This window comes from Nothobranchius furzeri, chromosome 5 (assembly GCF_043380555.1).
Source record: "Nothobranchius furzeri strain GRZ-AD chromosome 5, NfurGRZ-RIMD1, whole genome shotgun sequence".
NCBI classification, from domain to species: domain Eukaryota; kingdom Metazoa; phylum Chordata; class Actinopteri; order Cyprinodontiformes; family Nothobranchiidae; genus Nothobranchius; species Nothobranchius furzeri.
In genome coordinates this window covers 34,027,576-34,050,903 of record NC_091745.1, presented here as the reverse complement: position 1 = coordinate 34,050,903, position 23,328 = coordinate 34,027,576, and the positions used below count along the sequence as shown (strand labels likewise).

The 23,328-nt window shown below is 43.4% G+C and overlaps 1 protein-coding gene across 7 annotated transcripts in view; it reads right to left on the bottom strand.

The window, feature by feature from the left end:
- The window catches only part of LOC139061563 (serine/threonine-protein kinase ULK4-like), a 191,863-nt gene that overhangs the window by 114,318 nt on the left and 54,217 nt on the right, over nt 1-23,328 (bottom strand). For all 7 annotated transcript variants that reach the window (XM_070551584.1, XM_070551589.1, XM_070551588.1 and 4 more), the window contains 3 exons: nt 9,705-9,866; nt 7,482-7,667; nt 6,044-6,171 (listed from right to left, as the gene is read on the bottom strand). In XM_070551584.1, coding sequence (XP_070407685.1) covers nt 6,044-6,171; nt 7,482-7,667; nt 9,705-9,866 — 476 coding nt within the window. The remainder of the gene's footprint in view (nt 1-6,043; nt 6,172-7,481; nt 7,668-9,704; nt 9,867-23,328) is intronic.

Here is a 23,328-nt window from a genome sequence, read left to right as displayed (position 1 = left end):
ACAGCCTAAGTAGTGCAATGCCCATTCACGTTGGAAAAAAAATTAGAACTCGGTTTCCTGTTAAACGTTCCCATAATTGTGACACCTCACATCTATAGGTTTAGGTCGATGCTGAACATTGGTATTTGGAAGGACGGTAGGCATTTCCACTTTGAACTAGAAACCTGACACTCCATCACCTCAACCTCGAACAGCATGACTCAGAGATTGAGATCATGGACGCTTTCCAGGGTTATAACTTTGCCTTCGATTTAGAAATTGACCAACAATTACTGATTGAAGGAACCAAATTTGTTAAGTTCACACAAACCCCGCGTGAACTTACTTTGACGCCCAAGACGCTACATTGACACAGATTATTCAACCTTAATCTGCACATTGGTCGCCCTGGGGATGGGATGGCTCATCACGGCCGTGATTGCTTATTCCGCCTACAGGCGTGTTAAGAAACTCCAAGATAAGATGCACTTGCTCACCTACGGTGTGCCTCGTAACCGCGTTCGGGGAGACTCCAAGCGTGAATGTACCACACCTGTCTAAAGGGGGTGAGCAACATTTTCTTTGTTATTCTGTAAACCTAAGAGTAGTTCTCACTTTAGTCTACCTCACATATTTATCTGAGTGTTGCAGTATGTCACATTCTTTATAAGCTACACACTGACTGTATGACCTAAGAATGTATTTTATGAGACCTCAAGGTTGCTATGAAATTTCTTGGATGTTATATGTTTTTTTTTTTTGGGTTTTCTGTATTTTTGTTTCTTACTTGGTCACATCTTAACTAGTGGTTATGTGCCGGCCCAGCTCAGTCTGTCAATGACTCTGTCTGACGCACCAGCACATTGTAGTACCTCTTAGTTTTATGGTCCTTGTTTTAGCCCAAAGACTGTCCTGATCCACCCTTTGGACCAAAAAGGGGGGAATCTTGGGACCACATAGGTCAATGCGCGTTTGCGAACTATGGACCTCGTACATCACCGCGTGCTCCATAAACTGAACTGTATGGCCGGCGGTGAAATGCCTTTGTGTCCACTCGTGGAGTTAACCGCCCACCGACCTTCCTCCTTCTACACTACTACCTCTCGCATGGACGACATCATCATTGCGTACCACCTGCGTGAGTGGCTTCTTCTCGTTATGCGCGTTGGGGACTATCCCGTTTCCTATCCTCTTTGTGCCTGACCAGGATCAAAGACCAAAGGCGCCAGGATCCAAGACAAAGACCAAAGACAAAGGCGTCCAAGGAGACCAACGTCCTAAGGGACAAACCCACCTGTGCTTCCGACAATCAAGTCGACCTACGTTCATGAGGAACAAACCCATCTGTGCTTCCGACGATCGAGCTTTGGGCGCGATCCCCGAAACCAAAAGGGGGAATGTTGAGGGTCTGACCTCATGAGGAAATTACTATGCAGTGATTTTCTCCAAAATGACTGTGCTTAAATTGCTCTGAAAAGCAAATAATCACATCAGCGCCAAGAAACTTCATTTCCCATGATGCTTTGCACACGGAAGCATTGTGATGACGTCACCGCCTAGTACCAGAAACACGTTCTGCGCATGTGCGGGAAGCCGTGGAGCTTTTCCCGCGAACTAAGACCATAAATCTTCAGCAGAGACAAAGAATCCTTGTTCTTTTGCCCAGGATACCTGGCGGTAAGGACACGCTTGTCAACGCTCCGACAACTTGAGCACGCGGAAGCTCTAAGTGCCCAAGTTGAGCCCACGGAACTGCTGGAAACTAAACTGCAAGCCCATCAGATCTGCTCGTTTCTGCTCCCCTCCAGCTGATGTTTGAGGACACAGAACTGCGGAGGAAAGCAACAACTCCATCAAGCACGCTGTAAGTTATAACTCAGCACAGAAAGAAACTTTGCTGTCTCTGTCCAGCCCGTGGAGAAACACTCGTGAACGCCAAACAACGGAGAAAGCATCAAACCGACGGACGACGCCGAAAGCTGCGGAGAAACACGGAGAACCGTCAAATCAAAGAGGGAGGGACGCCTCGCTCTTCTGGTGATCAGCAACTCATCTCTTTCTCTCTCTCCTTCTTCTTCCGTTAACTCTATAGTCCAGAATAAGCAATAAAACCGCGCTATTGCTTAAAAAGTAGCTTCGTGTTTTCCTCTTTCGTCCCAAACACGTCCGTCGGGTCATTTTGAAAGAATAAACTGCATATTGATCATTGTTTGGTATCTTAAAATGGTTTCTGTCATGGCCAGGCTGAAACTAAAAGATATTAATTTGTGATTAATCTTTTGTGTTGTTTCATGATCTTTTGAAATGTTTTGAGTGATTTAAGGTTAAGTTACTACTGATTCTAAGTGCTTTGGAAGTTAAAGTGCAAGTTGCCACCCACACTTTAGCCAGACAAAGGGGTCAGCCATCTTGTATTCAAGACTCCATTTTGAATCCATACACACGCACACACACACACACACACACACACACACACACACACTACTCCTTTGTGAGAACAAAGGACCCCATTCATACATCCTCCATCACATGCAAACACATCCATCTTCAATCATATCACACGGTTATTATTCATCTATTCCACTGTTTATTCATTTGACAAATTGTTAATTAAATGTTATAAAATTCAGATTTTTGTGTCCAGTAGCTTTGTTGTGTCGAAGAGAAGTCTCTGCTCCGAGGATTCTACGAACTTCAAGAAAGACTGATAAGAGTTTTGGATTCATTTCCCTTTCTAATTAAAGGGTGGTGCCCCGAAGAAATCTAAGAATATCTTAATTAATTAATAAATTAGTAAATAGTTCCATATTTACAGAATTTATTGAAGAATCCAAAAGTAAGTTAAAGCTTACGAATTGTTCGCTCCTAATAACCCCAACAAAAGCATCTCAACCCGATGCTGGTGTTAAGGACAGCAGCTGTCCTCTCATTGTGGCTTGGGTTCAGCTCAAAACCCCAAATAAAAGTTCCTCCAAAGGTTTGAGCTCCTTCTGAGCGTATTCAAACCAGGTGACTCTGTTGTGGATGAGGTGACATAGATGAATGAGTAAAGGAAATCCCTAACTGTGTGTGAACACGTACTTCTCAGCCAAACACTTAGCCAGCTGTCCGACAGGCTGTCCGACGAGTGTAGGTCTCAGGACAGCGGGAATGTAAAAAAGGCACAAAATAAAATGACTATTCTAAGACCAAGGCTTCAGCGTGCATCTGGTTATCAGTTTGCAGGTCTGCTGCAGAACTGAGAAGGTCACAAGAAGTTTTACGTTCTGTGGCTGCTAGAGGTGGGCGGAGCCTCACGTATACTCCATATATCAAACACTCGTTCCATGAATCTGAACTGACACTTAGCCCACACGTCCAGCTGGTGGTGGTCAGAGGGGCAGGTGGAGCCAGTGTACGGCAGCCTCACCTCCGTCAGTGCCCCAGGGCAGCCGATGAGGCTCATCACACCCAGTATATGAATGGGTGGATGACTGGCTGTTTTGTAAAGCACGTTGGGGGGTTCTATGACTCTAGAAGGCGCTATATCAAATACAGGACATTTACCATCTGTAGAGGTGAGTTTGTCACGTTGTTTGTTGCCCAATAGCATGCAGAGACTGCAGATCCCGCCCCACGACTGAGCTCTGCCTGTGGGTCATGGCCAGACTTTGTATTCACATATATAGGAAGGCTCACCGGGCTACAGCTATTGAGCAAGTCACTAAACCCCATGTAGCCCCGATTTTAGTGTGTGAGTGCATGAACGAATAGGTGAATGTGACCAGATAGTAAAGTTCCTGGTCAGCTGGACTAGAGAACAGATATCAGAAAGATTGGCACGAATGGGTTGACTTTAGTAGTAACAATCGCGAGGTGAGTTCTCTGGTTACGGCCGCACGTCGGCCTGTGCCAAATGGTGGTGGCTGCTTTAACATGACATTAGCATGCGTCATAAAAGCAGCCTAAAACGAGCGTTTCCTCTATAGGCTGCTGTTTAAATGGCTGATGTCTGAACAGTGTTGTCTTTAGTCTCTGAGTGTTTCCTTCCATTCACTACTTGCTTCAATGACACAACATTTATACAACATCGTTCCATTTGTAAATTGTGCACGTAAGAGGTGAGGTTTGCTAGTCTGGCAAGCCAGACTAAATAAATGTATTATTTAGTCTGGCCATGCTCCATTGACGGCTCTCGGTTGTGGGGCGGGTTCTACCGTTGTCTTTCAAATGATCTCCGCATTCCACTGGACAAAGAATGTGACATACTCTTGTTTCACTCTGCTGCATCATCCCACCCACCAGGCATATAGAGTGCCCTGATTGGCCCACAAAGCGGATAAAGCTCTGTGATTTGTTCACTAAGCAGATAGAGCACTATGATTGGCCCACCATTATGGACCAATCACAGCTCTTTATGTGTTTGAAACCCCTCTAGAGAGCTGTGAATGGCTAGCCAGAGTCCTGGTAGGAGCTGAGGAGGTTCCAATGGAGCATGCCTAGACCAGTGTTGCCAGATGTACGATAATTATCGTATTTGTACCATAATTTTGGGCTCTGTACGATGTACGATCAATAGTTTCAAAAATCCTCAAATGTACGATAATTTCACATTGCATCTAGTATCACCGTCGTTTGCTGTGGCTTTCTCAAGTCAATTACATAATTTGAAACTGTTCTGAAGTCAGATTTCACCTCAGTGCTCACAGGTTTATGCTATTGTGTCTATTACAAAAACTGACTCTGGATCTGTACAATAAATAGCCCAATCACATCGATAGGGCCTACTCTCGCGAGAAACTGTAAGGTTATATAATGTGGCAGTGGCCCGCCAGTTTTTGCTGTTTGCCTGCGAGCGCGCCGAGTTAAGTCTAATCTAGGAGGACTGAGCGACGAGACAATGGCTTCTAACCAGAGAAGGGACGGATGAAGGTAAAGCAAAGCAACACCGGACACAAGTTTATCGTCCTGCGTGGGAGTTGGACCCTATTTTCAAAGGATGGCTTGCACCTGTTACGGGGAACGAAACCAAGGCTTTCTGTCGTTGCTGCAACCTCCAGATGGTATCAGAAATCACTGTTCTCACGCAAAGGGAGCTAAACACAAAGAACGGGTAAAATGCATTGCGCCAAACCAGACATCTATACTTAAATGTCTCCAGCAAACTAATGAAAAATAGAAGTTTGAAAATTATGTGAAAAATGCTGAAATCAAGCTATGTGGCTTTTTAGCCGAGCACAACATTGCAATGAGAAGCACAGACCACTTAGTACAGGTGATTAAAGGCATTCTGCTGCAACAGACAGTGAATCAGATGGAGATCGAGATCAGCAACTAGGTGAGTAGGCTGCTTTGTCATTTATTGGGTCAGTTTTTCCACTGCTGTGATGTTTTGTCGCGTGCTTTTAACCTATGTAGAAATGACATAAATAGGACAGAGTGGTGCCAACACACTCTGCATGTTTATAGGCATTATATTACTGGTTTTAAAGATGTTTATTAAACAGGGCAATATAAAACACCTTCTTTGTTATATTATATTGGAGTGAGAAGTCGTTTATAGAACGTTGTTATCAAATTTATAATGTACGATAATTTGTACTGAAAAATGATAATTTAGGCCTTTCTGTACGATATTGTGGGATTTTGGATCTGGCAACACTGGCCTAGACCAAACTTTGCAAAGCAAGAATTTGGTCTAGTTCACTAGGCTAGAGGTTTGCTGTTTTTCTAAGAGAATGAGAGCAAATGCCCGAGAGTCACCGCTATATTACCCTTTAGTTTTGAGTAGACTTTTACGGTGGATCTAAATAAAACCCCAGATGTTGTGACAGGATTTTAGGCCACATTACCCACCCAGCTAGAGACTGATTTCACTTAGGGCTGTGTGACTATCTGCAAAATGATAACTAATCAAATGTAATCGCTCACAGAGGTCGGTTTCTAGTTGTCAATAACCTCGTCAAATAAAACAACTCATGTCAAGTTTTCTAAATAGGAGAGAAAACAACGTGTAATTATGTATAACTGGGAGGCATACACTGTGGCTGCCCTATGTGTGTGTGTGTGGATGTGTGGTGTTTACCTGTGCTGACAGCAGTAAAGCAGAGTGTGTGTGTTGTTCTGCATCAGCAGCAGAAGCAGCAGTAATGCTTTCGCTCTCGTTAGAGTCGACGGGCTTTCTAGGCAGCGCAGCACCTTCAACACCAGATCCTGCCACACAAACACAACGGAAACGTTTTTAGAAGGTCTAATATCTACAGTAAAGTCTATCAGTTTTAAAAAGAATACATTCTAGTTACAAATCTTAATCCAGTAGTTGGTTGGTTGAAACATAAATGTTTGTTAAAAAGAGAAGAAGAAAGTAGGTGTTTAAATCATAAGTAAAAAAGTACAAAACACAATAAAACTAAAATAAAATCATCTCAGGTTCCGTTTCATCATAAACCGAAACCTGCTTCAGCCGTTCACTCAGCACGTCACTGGTGGAAAACACACAATCACGACTGACCGGGATTCATTAGCGCCACCATTATCACCAGCTCAGCGTGTGTGTGTGTGTGTGTGTGTGTGTGTGTGTGTGTGTGTGTGTGTGTGTGTGTGTGTGTGTGTGTGTGTGTGTGTGTGTGTGTGTGTGTGAGAGAGAGACACTTCCAAATGTGGAAGCATGCTTGTGTGTTTGCGGAGCAACACACCAAGTTAATTAATTTCAAAGCTCAGCAGTGTGTGTTTAGCTGATAAGTCCCTCCCCACAACCCAGAATGCTTTGCTGAAGTGGAAGGCTGCAGCATTTTCATTCAGCCAATTAGCCCAGATACTGACACACTCAACAAATTAGAGTCTGTGCTGTTACACGCACACACGCACGCGCGCGCACGCGCACACACACACACACACACACACACACAGCTCTGTGTAAACAAACTCTTGGACTCTCTGTCTTTGTGCCAGGGGAGAGAGGGGGAGGGGTGACTGCATATCAGCTCATAATTAGAGCAGAGTTGAAGTACTAAGTTTGTATTCTAGTGTTAAATTGGAAATGCTCAATGCAAATACATTCAGTTCAGAGTCAATTACCAATTCTAGACTCCAAGTTTAAAAACCCTCAAATCAATTTCAGCTGGTCTGCTTTGCCAAGATTAGCACACTGGATGGGCTGTCTTCTGAAAAACTGAATAAGTTATTCCTAACAAATTAGTTCATTCACAGTTCAGATTTAGTTCATGAACTGTGAGGAAAAAAGGAGAAAGAGGCGCGCCAACAAAGCCAGACAGAGGATGGATGATGATGATTATATTATTGATGAGTGTTTTCATTCCTCCGCTACGTGTGGAACGGTTTCATCAGTACCATCACCCACTAGACCTGTCCTAATCAAACTGTCCTCATTAGAAATCATCAGTACAGCCTGTCAAACATCACCGCAGCCATTTTAGCAGCACAACATAACAACAGGATGTGCATCTTAGCTGGTTTATTGTCTGAAGGCGTCTGGCCTTGTTCTACAGATGAGGTGTAAATACCCGGCTCTGTGTGATGCGATTGGTCTGGATGTGTGAGGTGAGTAAGGCAGAGGCCACAGCAGTGAGAAGGTGCTGCTGTACCCTGGCCCCTGCTCCACCTATGCCCTCCAAGATGGCTGCAGGGCCACAGGTGTCCATCACTGACAGGAACACTGCTGGATCCAACCGGGTCAGCCTTGAAAGAGCCTGGAGAAATAAAACAATGAATGAGTGTGCACCTGAAGAGGTAACGTACAGCGAGTCGTCTGATTCCTGTAAACGCAGCATGTTGCGTCCAAGTCTCTGGTGTTGGGTTAAAACTAAGACGAGGAGACGTGTAACAAATAACCAGCAACGTAATTCACTCCGCTCTGGTTTTAAAGTGACATCACACTCTGTGGTCTGATACAGCTGTCCTGATTCTGAAAGGTGGGTAGAGTTACACCGCCACATTAAAAAAACAGATTCTTTCCCATTTATTTTAATAATTGTGGGATTAACCAGAAGGTGACGGATTACTTTATCATAAGAGGGTCAGTAAACCAGTAAGTAATGTGTGTTCTTTCCTTCTTTTCTCACTAATTAGTGTTTGTTTTAGCTCCTTTACACAGGGGGGGGGGGGGGGGGGGGCATTGCCAGCCCTAGAAAATTTCTGTCCCCTCCACTGACCCCCCTTCAGGCTATTGTTATTTGCAACTGACCATTCATTCATCTTTTAGTTTATTTAGACATGAATGAACAACACAACAAAAATCATACAATTAACGGGTAAATAAATAATCAGAATTTAAAAATACGTATATTTGTCGCTGCTGCTCACCATTTCAAAACAAAAGTTTAAATCTTCATAGTTATTGTGGATTTTCTCCTAAAGAAAGCAACAAGCAAGCTAATGTGTTCAAACATTCTGAAATGTTCTCTAAATACCTGTTTGAAATGTCTTTCTCTACTTGAGGTAACTGTGTTGGATGCATTGCTTCTAGGGTTGTCACGGTAACCGGTGTAGCGGGAAACCCCGGTAAAAAAGTTGACAATAATAATAACTGTATTGTTTTTAAAAAACTATATTATCTCGGTGGGTTTACCGTGGCCGCGGTGTAGGCGTGGTGACCCTTACCAGCCACCGTATCATCTGCTGAAGTTGCCGGCAACACATGCGCACTTTGTTGTTTACAACCAAAACTTTCTTGAAGCTAAAGCTGAAATAATGACCAAAGGAGGAGACGGCAGCGCTCAGGACATTTATTATCCCTCAAAGAAGACAAAGTGGGAAGTATGGGCATTTTTTTGGATATTTGAAGAATGCCGAGGGACAGTTGATAGAAGACGGCTATCCTGTTTGCAGCACGTGCAGAAAAAGTGTCTGTGAAAGGCAGCAACGCTTCAAATCTCATGACACATCTGCGTGACCATCACTCACAACTCTACAGTCAACGCAAGGCAAGTTAACGTTAGCGTTTTAGCTAAAATGCGTGATCCGAGGATTTGGGTTGAGGGAGAATGCAACGAGTCACTATATAAAGCAGCCGCAGCGCCGCTACCTGCATATAAACCGTGTCGCGGACACTACCATGTTGAAATGACGCTATGCATTACGGGGCTCCCAGGGGTAGATAAGAGTTGGTCTCTCTCCGAGAATAATTATGAATTTATGACATTTTCCCAAATCTGCAAAGCTCACTGGAAGGACACAAACTGAGGACAATATTTTCCTGATATAGGGATTATTACTCAAGTAAGGGTAAAAAAAGTATCTGATTAGAAGGCTACTTGAGTACTGAATATCGTCTGATCTAATATTTTAACAGGGATGACATCACACAGACAAAAAATAAGAAGTTATGGGCAAATACTGGTATTTTAAAGACTAAAGGGGAAAAATGTAAACAAATAAACAACATTATTACAAAATAACACATTTTAGGCAAAATTTAGACACAAACTGAGGACAATATTTTCCTGATATACAGGGTTTATTTAGTTGTCTGAAAATATAACACGTTTAAAAAAAATACCACGATAATACCGAAAACCGTGATAATTTTGGTCACAATAACCGTGAGGTTAAATTTTCACATCGTGACAACCCTAATTGTTTCTAATGAAAAAGAATAGAGGGGCATCTGACGCCTCACCACAGGCTAAACTCTCCCAGAGTCAGCATGAGTAGCCGCCCCACAAACTATTCTCTGCTCTGACAGATGGTCATGACACCCTTGAGTTTAAGTAAACATGTAAACTCACAGAGATTGCGGTGACTCTGACAGCCTCCACAGTGGAGTGAGTGAACAGGTACCAGAGGGCCGAGCCCATCTCTGTAGTGGCCAAATGTTGAGAGAGGCCAGAATCAGTCGCGAAGATGTTCTCGATGGTTTTCACAGCCATGTGATGAGAAACGGCGTCATCCTGTAAGACAAATATGCTGACTTTGCATTTTTCTAAAGGAAAACAGTAACAAAAATCTGTGTGACAACTTTTATGAGAATAATCTTTACAAAATAAAACACTAATGATGTTCATTTGCATTTTCAGTTAGGTGTGACTTAAAACGAACAATGACCCACTTTTCCTGGGCTGTTATTGACAAGTTACCAACCTGAAAATCAATTACTGGAAAACTGAACGGAGCAAAAGGCAGAAAATCACAAAGAACTAACGTAATCACGACGTGAAAATTAAATTAGCCAGGAACAGCATCTCAACAATAACTGGGCCTGCAAGTGTGCATGGATCAGCATGTATTAGTGTGTGTGTGTGTGTGTGTGTGTTTGTGTGTATATGCTTTATGTATGCTGCATGTACACACACACACACACACACACACACACACACACACACACACACACACACACACACACACACACACACACACACACACACACACACACACACACACACACACACCACAGTGTCTGCTCAGACAATGGGACCAAGCTAATGAATTCTCCATGGCTGAGGAAATTAGTTTTTCCAGAAAACTCATTGTGGATGGAGACAGGAAGTACAACAGAAGTGATTGCCTCCGTCGGTTTATTATTGTGTTTCACTGTGTTACATCACTGACACACAACTCTCCCTGGATACAAGACACAATAGAGACTATTTCAAAATAAAGTTAACTTTAGTCTAAAAATAAAAAGTGAGACAAGGCCAGGTCTCATGGTAATTCTGTAAACGTCACTCAGGTGACAGCGATGACCTTTTGCCATTCTTGTCAATCTAGAACAAACACCTGTGTTTAAGGGAACCTGAGAGGAAATCTCAACTGTAAATATTATAAAACCTTATTTTTTTTTATAAGAAACTTTATGATTAAAACTTTGAAACTCTGTAGAGTTGTTCTAATCTGATCATTCGCCTACTGCAGCTGAAGAATGTTTGAATCCTTGTCTACCATAGAATAATATGGGGTGAGGTAAGGTTTAATGGGTCTCTCTGCTACATGGCTGGAATTTTCAAATATCTGACAAAACAGGACTAATATTTAAAATGGGTTTCATTAGTGAATGTTAAGCAACGTGAGGAAGGATGACAGAACATGTCCATGTAAGAATGTTAGGAATTTACTTATGTCTGTATGATGATCAAGAGTCCCATGCCCATTCCCAGACCAGAAACTGGGCTGGAGCTACCCGGTTCCCAGCTGCCAACCTTTATCCGTCCATAAAATGTTGCATTAAGAACAAAACTGACAGGCTGTCGATGAACCGCGAGCCACAGTAATACTGTTCTGGTTACCAGCTGCAGTTCTAGTTAGTGGTGGTGACTTTTAATGCCTAATTTTTACATCTCTGTCAGCTCCACGAGGGAGAGACGCACTGACAGAGACCTTTTAGTCTCAGACTTCTCCGTCTCCTGGCGAGTGTTGCAAAGCAATTCCCCGCCAGGACAACGGAGGGCGTAGCGCTGTGCTGTGGTGTCCTGTCACGTATCCGGTCCAACATGGTACATTAACTATTGTGTTTATATTGTGTTTTTTGTATTTCAGAGACTTTTTAACACGGACAATTTTGTCCCTCATTCTCCTCCACCTCTTCATGCGCTCACCACCTCTGAACCCACGTTTCCCATCATTTCAGTCAACGAATAAAACGCTTGCTGCATATCTTTTCACTTCTACAGTCATGGGAGAATAAAACATTCATGTTTCTAGAGTTTTTCCACGAGATGTTCTTCAAGCTGCTCCGTGTCTGCTGCTAGATATCTTCAGCTCTCTTTATGTTTTTGAGGGCGCAATGGCGGTGCTTGCATTCTCCATCTCATTTGACGGATGTTTAGAAAAGAGAGCTCGACTCCGTCTGTCCTAGCAAGCCTGTTGGAGAACCCTCAAAAGGACAAATAATAGTGTTGCGCACGTGCGTCCCCACACAGACAGAGAAGTATAAATTAGTCTTAAGTCACACCCATCTACTTCCGGACCATGGGTCCCCAGTATAACGTCCAAAAGGGTCAATTTTCACCTTTATATTGACCAACATAATAACCTTTCATCTACAGAAATAAATCCACTTTCTGTTTGGCCTTCTAAACCCAGAAGTTTCTGCTCAGTGTGTGGTGACATTCCATGAAGACAAAACATTCAAACAAACATTCTCACCCAAGGTTCCTGCAATCACTTTATGAACGCCAGACGTCAACATTCTTCACTCTGCATAAGTGAAGACTCCACGATTTTATAGTTATAAGTTAAATAATCATATGTGATGAATGAACAAGATGTTTAAATGAAATGTTTGAATAATCTGTGCTTAAACCAATTAATTTGAAATTAATATTGTTCTTACAATTATCCATTTATATCACAAATCAGTATGTGTTTGATTTAACAAGTTAATCATTGTCTACACTTATATACATTACAATAAGAATCTTGAATCTGAAGGAAGGCGCGGCTTTCTGAGGGATGTTGGTAAATACTCAGAAACGTGTCAAATTCTGATTTGCCAGAATACGCCAGAAATCATAACAAAGTAGTTTAATAAAACAAGAATTACTTTCCGAGTAAATCAGTTTCCAGCTGAGCCCAAATCGGGAAAGAAGCCTCTTTTGAAACAAACTCATTTGACCTTAAGTCAAAACCTTTCTGCGACACTGTAGGTGATTACAGACACAACAGCTCTTTTCAGAGCTACTCCACACCTGATCTGCAGACCCCAGCTTGTAGAGCCCTGCACTGAAGCCCTAGGCCCTCGGGTCAGCCCGGCCCGACGGCCCGAGGGCCGGGCTTCGGGCCAACGACTGTGTAATTACCTCGGACACGGGCCGGGCCGGGCGCCTTTATTTTTATTCAAAATCATTAAAAAAATTAAAACACTTAAACGCAGCAGTAGAGCCCTGTGCGGGACTGTTTTCTTCATCCCGCTGAAATTCTGACCATTACAGCCTGCAACCGCAATGTGTGTGTTACACTCCCGCCCGCACCTGCAGCGTGCATGTCTACTCCCGCCCGCAACTGCAGCGTGCATGTCTACTCCCGCCCGCACCTGCAGCATGCATGTCCACTCCCGCCCGCAACTGCAAAACTCTGAGAAATTATTACCTCACAATAAAAGAGATGTATTGAGTTTGCGTCCTCAACATGTCATTTTATAGGTTATCCGCTTTCACCGCAGCGCTGCGCTCCATTTCAATCAGGCTGTACAGCAGGATTTCCCCTCGTAGCGATATTTTCTCTAACTCTGATTGCTTCATGCTATAGATCGTTGGAAAGCTGCTTTTATGTACTTTTAGGAACCGTTGGAATTATTTGAATCTGATCAACCATTCAAAAGTTATAAAACGGAGCATTTTGGATGACAAACTCGCACGTCTCTGAATCTGTGTTGTGGTTTGTTGCGCTCAAGACAGGGAATCCCGGTGGCTACCGTAATGTATTGTATATGCACGGAAAGCCCCATTTTTAATCTTTTCAGCACTTTTGGAATTTTAATGATATCTTGAACTAGAGCAGGGATCGGCAACCCGCGGCTCTTCCATCCATCTGATGCCGCTCTCTGTGCTTGTAAAATAATGAATGGATATTTAAATAAAATGCTTTATATTTTACTGAATTAATTTTATATCTGTAAGTCAATTCTATGTGAAGATTGTCTGCGTAAACCTGAACAGTTCCAACCCAGTCTTACTGTGAGACCGGGTTGGGTCACGCTTGTGCGTAATCATAGGCGCTCATGAGCTGAAGAGGATGTGAGATTCTGGGATTCTCCTCAGACGGCTCCTGGATGTGTCGCACATTGGAGACAGGAACAAGCGCTATTCAGCCAAAGTTTCATAATCAGGGAACATTTTCTAAGTGACAAGTCTCTCTGAGAGACAGGGTTTGGAAAACACTCGCTTCAGTGGGAGGAAGCTTCCCGCATGCGCTTCTGCGACGCTCGGATCCTGCACATCTTTTAACACATTGGTCAGGATTGACACACTTTGTTTTCATTTAGTTGGTTAAAAAAAAGTCGGGCTTGGGCTCGGGCCGGGCCAGAGAATCCTGAAAACCTTTTCGGGCTGGGTCGGGCTGGGGCTCCACCCCCTCGGGCCGGGCCGGACACGGGCTCAGATTTTAGGCCCGTGCAGGGCTCTACCGGCATGCATCTCATGGCCGGGGAAGCTGAACTCAGAGGAAGCTAGTACTAATCTCTGAGTATCGTGGTTTCGACGTCCGGTGACCTCACCACACTGACAGCAACCCTCCGGACCGAAGGGTATCGTAAGCCTGCATACTGGTGTCTGATGAGGTTTATAAATAAACAACTCTAGTTTAAAACAAACAACAAATTCTTTTACAACCAGATTTCACAATTTCTCTCAGATAAAAAGAACGGTTGCTACAACATCTAGCTTCCATCACAACACCTCACATCCACCACATCACATCTCATTATTTATATTTTGTCATGTATCATTAGTTTAGGAAAAATAATTAAATTCATTTTTTTAACTCACAGAGTACAGACGCTTCTGCTTTCGCTCCCTTATCTTTTTTCACAAGGCTCTTTGTCCTGTCTGCCTACAGAGCGCTTCTCTGCATTTCTTCTGGAAATCCCTATTTTTTAGAAATGGATTTAATTAAATGGTCATTCAACACGATTGATAAGATCTTTTCTACGATGAGAACAGAGGAGGGGGCTCCCACTTGCCCTCAAGGGACACACGCAACGGGATATGCGCTCGATTACTGGAAGGTCTGGAGGATCGTATGCCTCTCTCGGTTGTCCATTGAGGATGTCGAAGACATGTGGAAATTTGGCTTGATGATCACTGGATTTCTTCTGATCGGAGTGGGAGGATATCTGTTTCTCTGGAAATTTGGGAAGTCGGGAGCGATTGGAGTGCGACCCGCACCCACGGAAAGCACCGCCCGGGCGGTGACCTCACAGACTAGGACGTTACTCGAGGTGAATCGTAAGCTGGACAATGTCCTTGCTGCGTTACCGGTATTAGTGCGCAAAATGGATGTCATCTCGGAGAGGGTCACTGGATGGTGTGGAGATGTTTAAAACCTGAATTGGCTTCACTGGAGGACTTGAATGATCAATACAGACTTCAAGACAGAGAGGAAAATTATCTCTGCCTGACCCAAACAAAGCCTTGTTATCCAAATCTGACGCCAAGGCAGCCTTGAGCTGCTAACAACAACCCCCACGAAGGAAGGAATGCAGACAGATGCTGTGAAAACCCGACCTACAGATTGTGGACTTCTGCCTAGCGAGGTAATCAACCTGCAGGAACTCAATGTGCTCTGCGCTCCTCCCAAGATCTCCCACCACCTGTGGATACAGTTGGCTGATCGCCACACAGGGCTGCTCCCACTGAGGAAACAGGATCCAAGCCCCCCCCCCACACCCACCCCCCCACACCCACCCCCATCGGAGTCTCATGTTGTAAACTTTTTTTTTTTTGCATAGTAGAGCTACACCCTGCCGGGAGTAACTCTGGTATACCTTTTTTTCCCTCCCCCAACTTTCCTCATGTAATCCCCTTTTCATCTAATTGAAATGAGCGCCGTTATGGCTGCTCTTGTGGTCTGCCTGTATCTGTTCTGTCTACATGTGTGTGTGTAACCCTGGTCAGGCTGTTCTGCGAAGTCAAGTTCCTATGCTCTGGTTTGCTGGAGCGCTGGCAATAAAGCTTTCTCTGATTCTGATTCTCTGATATACTGACTCTGAATTAATATGAAGTGTGTTTATGTTTACTAAAGAAGCAAAGAACTCTAGAATCTTCTGATTAAACATTCAAAGATCAATCAGATTGATATTTCATATTTATATTGAATATCACATCTTATTGGTCATAATTAATATGTATTAATTGCTACACCGGAAAAGTGAAAAAAAAAAAAGAATGCAAGTCAACGGGGCTAAAAACGCTATTTTCTAAATTCGTTTGTTATGTGCCATGGATTTCATATATGATATCCGTGAATTTTAAAGACATATTTTGATACCAAGAAAGTGCTTATTTTCAAACAGGGGAAACGCTATTTTAGGTTTTGTGGGAAAATAAGTCCAGGACTGCAAATGTACTTCACGAAACCAGACATGGAGAAAAACAGAGGGAAAATGGCTGTAAGTTCAGCGAACTTCAAATCCTTTCTTCAGGAGGAATGAACCACCATAAATCTGGCCATGTGGTAAGTAGTAGCTACTCTAGAGGAGAGGAGCTTCTGTGGTGACGTCACATATGACGTGCCGATGTCTGATTTGATTGATTGATGTAGTCATGCTAATTATGAATTTTTACAAGCCAATAAATCTTAAAGTACATGACTGGCATGGTCAAAACACCCATTATTACTCTCCATTTAAATTGAAGTACAGCATATGTGTGATCCAGGGCTTAAGGCAAAACAGATTAGAAAATAACTCTTTTAGCCCCGTTGACTTGCATTCAGGTTTTCATTCTCCCGGGGATCCAAGAGCCGTCCAGAAAGGGAGGAGACTTTGACTCCAAAGAGTAAATACACTGTCGCAGACCAGATACATGACAGGATACGGATACCCCAGAACAGTGCTACGCCCCCTTTTGGCCTGACAGGGAATAGCTTTGCAACACTCCTCAGGAGACGGAGAAATCTGAGAGCACAATGTCTGTCGATGCATGTGCATCTCTCCCTTGTGGAGCTGACGCAGAAACCTAAAATAGGCTTAAATCATCACTGAAGGGCGAAGATCCTCATCATGTCTTAAATAAAACCGTAAAACATACCCTTTCTCCCGCAGATGCTAAACCCTCAACAGGAAGTGATCATTCGTAGAAGAACAAGCTAATTTCTTCCTGTGCTGGACACACACACACACACTCACCTGCAGTCTTTATAACAGTTACACAACAACGATCAGATTTTTAGAGATTAGGAAACTTTATGTGGTTTTGTTTTAAATGTGTTGAGTGGCAGAGAAGACAGAGCTTCTCTGCTGCTGAACAATATGTAAATGAGAGCATTTGAGGAGCACGGTGATCCATCTAGCACAATTATCTCCATGTGAAAATAAATACAGCAAAAATCTGCAGAGCCTTCAGTGGAACAGCTGATAGTGCTACAGCCTGACATTACCACCACCAAAAACAAAGAAAAGGCTCAAAAAGTACCAATACTGGCTAATACTTTCATGACAAAATCATTTGATATGCCACCATCTATGGTAACAGTTTACAAACACATCATATTCAACCACATGGGAGCTCTAATGATAACTGACAACTTAAACAACCAAGCTAATAATACATTATAACAAATCACAGCATGTTGTCAGCACCTGGGGACGGCATGGAGCAACAGCTAAATGGATCAACCGGCACCCCTCCGGGAACCAGCACAATGGTCTGTTCCAAGGCTCCCCAGGCTGTGCGGGCCGGCTCACTAATGAGCCCACGGGGGAGAACCACCGTTTCTGTGTTTAAGAGAGTGTAGCTTTGCCAGGCACTGCAAAGAGGACGGTGGGGGACTGAGTGAGGAAGACATTCTCACAAGTGGTGAGAAACAAGTTGCTCATGTGAGAAATTCCATCATTATGATTCACAGAAGAGAGAAAAATAGTTACTCTCATTATAACATGTCCCACCAGGACAAAATGTTAATTCAGTAAGCACTTTTCATACACCTAACATTCGCGTGTGAGTTTAAATGCAGCATCTTAAGATTACAATGTTTTCATCATGTTTCAACGGGACTACAGACTTCCTGGAAAAGGGGTGAAACAGCTAATCTGTTTTAATCTGGAGCACAAGAGTGGCAGCAGAGACTTAAACCCTTTAAACCTCGGGCTAAAAGATGCTTTCAAATGGGAATCTTAAAAGCAGGAAGATCAGCAGCGAGACGACCATCTCTTCAAGTGTTCCTCTGTGGACGACTTTCATACTCAAACAAGTAGGAACTTGTTCTTTGAGTTTCAAAGACTTGGAGATGACAAAAACGACGTTGCTTTGAACGTCTGTGCTTGCACAGTTCATGTGTCTGATGTGGGTTTTCTCTGTAATTACAGGCCCTTAGAAGCTGGCACACCTGGTTTTCAATGACCCCCCTTTGACATAAAGCGCAGACATGTTCTGTGCACCAAATTCACTTAGTAACATGCACACCCCACAACACTGACATACACAAAGCACCCTGCAGAAAGAACACTTTATTATTGGAGGGGTAAAAAAGAAACCAGGGGATGTATAAACATCCGTTTGAGACAGAACTCAAAGACAGCACTTTTAAAATTGAGAATTGTGAGTGCTGTGAGATATTTATTCAGTGTAAACAAAACAAAGCAAAAATAAACCAATTAAAAAGAGAATTCAACAGTTCAATGATGATATGCTCAGTGCTGAATAAAGTATAGTACATTACAAAAGGATTAGCAATCCTCAAAACAACACATAACCTGCTGCTTTTCGTGCCAGTTTAAAAATAATAACATTTTATATTTACAAATGATGAGTTAATGTGTCAAGCATCGCCTCTAAAGGTTAACCCACGTCTTTCACCACTAATGTTTAGGGGCAACATTGTAAAACCATCTCAGCTACTGAGTTATAGCCACACTGTGATTTCTAAGGTCAGCAGCTGTGGTGGCCATCTTGAATTGGATTGACTCCAACAGTTAACCAGTTCTAGGTGCACATGTAGTGATTGTTTTCTAAGAGTTTAAAGTGGTTCATAAGATATTGTCCAGACAGGGTTGACTCCAGACAACGTTTTAAACAAAGTTCTCTTTCTGTTAGTTAGTACTCAAATTCTGTTGTCACGTTTAGGAGAGGAGGTTTGACCCAGAATGCAGAAGTACCCAGAACGACTCAAAGGCAGGAGAGGTTTTAAGAAAAAACAATTCCTTTATTTAAGGAGGACGTGCTGAAAAGTCCCAAGCACAAAATAAGACTAACACTCAAAAACTTGAAAACTCAAAATTAACAAAGCTCGCAACTGAGCATGGACTCGGAGAGACTCGAGAGGGGAACGAACAACGCAACACATATGACAATGACCCAACTAACACTGAAGGACAAGACAGGCTTTTAACACAGAGGGAAGCAATCAGGGGAACAGGTGACAGGTGTGAGGAGTGAGGCCTAGAGGGAGGACAGGTGAAATCAATTAACTAAATGGGAAGGGAAAACCAAGCAGAGGAGAAGATAACATAACCTATAAAAACACTAAATAACTAAACCTAGAAACTAAGGGCAAAGATAAACAACTAATGACAAGAGGAGTAAGAGTGTCTAATTAACAAGTGGGGAAGGACACAAACACTAAAGGGAACTAATAAGATGAAAAGCTGAACCTATAGAAAATAAAACTACAGAGGGGTGACTGGGGGAGACCTGAGAAGCTGGGAAACACCAGGAGACACATGAGGAGAACGCAGAGGACAAACAGGAGGGGGCTGGGGACCAAGGGGACACAGAACATGACATGTGTGTTGGGAATGCCTCTCGGCTAGCCTACAAATCCAGACTACGTTAGCAGAAGCAACATTATTTTTCTCCGCAAGATTTTCTTTGAGTCAAGAGCAGATAGAGGTACCTAAGCCCTTTATTTAGAAAAACGATGTATTTGCGTCTTCCTCAACATTGTATGGTGGAATGCCCCACTGACAGACATCCGTAGCTGTGAGTACATCACGTTGTTCGTTATCCAATAGCATGCAGAGACGGTGTGAAAGACAACCGTAGAGTCCACACCATGACTGAGCTCTGTCTATGGGCCGTGGCCAGGCTATATATTCACATGTATAGGATGTCTTGCCAGACTGTCTCTCAGCTATTACCACATCCGGTGTTAACCCACAGTATGGCCTGTCAACCATAATTAAAAAAAATGTTGTCAAAAATAGTTTACAATTAAATCTAGCTGGACATAGTTACAGCAGTGATCAAGAGGTATAAAAGCTGCTCATCAGTTTTCTTAAATGATACTACAGACAGAATGTTGCCTAAGGCACTTCTGCTCTACAGTTCGGATGGTTTTCCACTACAATTGTGAAACAGCTCTAGTGGCTAGGCTTGTCATAGCTGGGTCACCTCCAGAGCCAGAAAAGTAGCCCAAGATGATCTGTACGTGACACAAACGCAACATGGAAGTGGAACAATCCGCTCAGTCTGTAGCTTTTCCGCAGACTCTGAAAGGAAGAGACAACAGCCTCTTCATAAAACAACGCTGAGCCCGCATCAGGGAGCCTTAGGCTGTTTATAGGTGGTCAGACCATGGCGGTAACGTGGCGTTATCGTGTCCTTTTTACAAAAGATTATACAATGGCGATATAAAGGCGGTATGGGGTGGTCTCTGCGCTATCACGGACTTCCGTTTTACTCGGACATAACTTGCTTTTTACAACGATTGAAGCCAAGCTTAAGTTCTTCTGACAATCTGCTCCTAAGACGTCTGTCCTCCACAGTCCCCACGAACGGATCTGAGCTCCAGCTCTAATGAAGAGAAGCTCCTGGAGCTCTGTGTCACTCCAGTTTATTATCTTGGCTGGTTCTGTTTTAAAAAACCAAAGCTACGGCCCGTGTTTACTTTCATTGTCAGCTGGAGCTGAGCAGTAACTCCCCACATGATCATGACACCTCCCTCCGTTGTGCCAATTTGTAATATGCATTCCCAAGTCTGGCGTTGCAGCAATATTACTACCAAGTGTGATGGCACAAATGCCGCAACGTTCCTGCATCGCCATGCCGCCATGGCGCGTTCATAAGACACGCTGTGGCGGCAGTATTACGCTGATTTACCGGCATGGTGTGTCTTCTAAAAAGGGCCACAGAAAAGGCTGTGGGTGGTGAGGAGAAAAATTCTGGAGCATCACTGACTCCACACCCAAGTCAATCAGTGACTGTCATGTTTTTGGCCAGGCTCGGTACAACCAAGGTGAAGCCGATACCAAACAGGGAGTGTCACCCTGGTACCCATTGTGTGCAAAAAAACCATAGAACAGCACCAAAAAGAGTGAAGCCATGCTGAGTAGGTGCTAGTGGAGAAGTGCTGTTAGAAATGAACATATCTACCAGACGGAGCAAAGAAGAATGTTGCTTTTGGGTGCAGATTGAATTCAGAATACATGGAGCCAACCATAAAATAATCGCGTTTCTACTAAAATAAACCAAATGGGTCAGAGTTTGATGATATGAGGGTTGTGTAGGAGCAAAAGCTGCTGGAGAACCAACATTCTGAGGCCTAGTCCACACGTAGCCGGGTCTTTTTAAAAACGAATATCCGCCCCTCCAAAAACTTGCATCCACACCACCTCGTTTTAAAGCAAAACTCCGTCCACACGTACCCAGATAAATACGTTGTTAAGGACATGCCAGACCTGTAGGCGGCAGTACTTCCCCCGTTCTTAACCTCGTCCTTCGTCTGTGGTCTTCCGCAAGGAGCAGTAATTCCGCTTGCAAAAACAAACAAGCAAAAAGCGCTTGGACAATTGATAAAGCGAGCGCAACTCTGAGGGCATCCATGCTGTCAGCTAGTGTAAACACAGGTTGCACACGTGATGTCAGCATTTTTTTGTCGCGGAAAGTGACGTTGCGGGCCTTAAAACTCTGGTTTTGCCTGTCCACACGCAGACACCCAAAATGGAGAAAACACAGATCTTCACTTTGGCCGGAGTTTTTAAAAAGATCCGTTTTCGTGTGAAAAAACTCAGTTTTCGTGTGGATGACAGGCCAAAACGTAGAAAAATATCTACATTTTGGCAGATCCCCGGCTACGTGTGGACAGGGCCTTAGATGACCCTGAAAGCTCCTGAAGATGCACCAAAACACTCGCCAAGATAATGTCAACTTCACCATGATAGTGATCCAGAAAACACAGCCTATCACTCAAAAGCTTCAAAGGAAAATAAAAGAAATTCAAAACCACCAAATACATACTCTGAATAAAACATACAATAAAGCAGCAAAACCTCCATCAGTGTAAAGAAACAACAGTCTTTGTAGACATTTTAGATATGACATGGCCATACAAAGATTCAAGTACAAAAAAGGAAAAGTCCAATTTCAGTAATGAAAAATGTAAAGATGTTTGTTGCACCAAACTTCAGCCACAAGGTCATTTAAACAATGAGCAAATGAACACAAGGCATGAAGCAATGGCTGAAAGGTAATATACTCCTGAATCATTTGGCTTTTAGATGAAACAGGAAAGAGACTAACTACAGAGCCAAGAGTAGTTTACATTCAGACCGAGTGTGCACGCTTTTGATTGTGGATCAACATGAAGTGGTCATCCCGTGTTAGAGACACAGGGGTAGGGCCCATGACTCTCTTAAGAGTCACCCTGTGTTCTCCTCCCCTTTGTGGAAGATAGTGATAAATCATTAATAGGCTCAACACTGCTGTGTCGTGTGTGTGTGGCGGGGGGGGGGGGGGGGGGGGGGGTCTGCCTAGTGCCCTCTGGCTTATATCACTGCAACACTGTTCACACACCGTTTCTGTTGCAGGCACATACACACATACACATAGAGATCATTCATCATAGGCAGCTGATGCATCATCTTGTTCAGGCTCATAAATTATTTCCTGCAGCTCAAGTCTGGCCTGGAAACCTGCCTTTCACTCCATGCCATCCACTCCCCCTCTCTAAGTACAACTCTCTCCCTTACCACTCTGTCTGCCTGCCACATCCTCCCCCCTCTCCAGCTATACTGATCCGGCTTGCTTTCTTCCTCTCTGTCACTCCCTGCCATTCCTCAGTATCCTCGCTCCAAACCACCATGCTCCCCCTGGCTCTGTGCCCCCATCACTTCCTTTCCCAGTCAAACTCCTCCTCTTGCAACAATCTGTATCCCTACTCTGCAGGACTTTGCTTGGAAATGAGCAAAACTCAGCAGCAGCAGCAGCAGAAGGGGCTGGGGTGATGTAGTGGGTCAGGAGAATGCATCAAAAACACACCGCTTGGAGCACATTTGACAGGTTTCTGGCACTGCGTCTCAGTGCTGTCACACAATTAACAGTGAGTGCCATTGGATTTGCATTTAGAACACCAGTTTTTGTCTTAAGCAGGAAAATTATTGCATTAAAAGTACTACTGACTTTGATCAAACAATGAAAAGCATCACTTTTCAGAGCTAAAGAAATCGAGTGGCTTATAAAAATTGTAAAAAGAAAAATATAAAATTCCTCCATGCCCCAATGATTTATATTTGCTCTTAAATTTTGGGGCATTTTTAAAAATCCAGCTGGAATTGATATTTTATGGAAAGAAAGACATGTCTTAGCTGTAACTAATATCCTGCACTATGATCAACACAGACACTTGTAAGTCAAAACTACAGTTTCCTTCTTGCCTTTGTAGCGCTGTAATCTACATCAGTCATTTCATGGAACATCCAAACTTTTCTCCACTGAACTGCTGGTAGAAACTCAAGTTATTTTTATTTGGCCACAAACACATCTG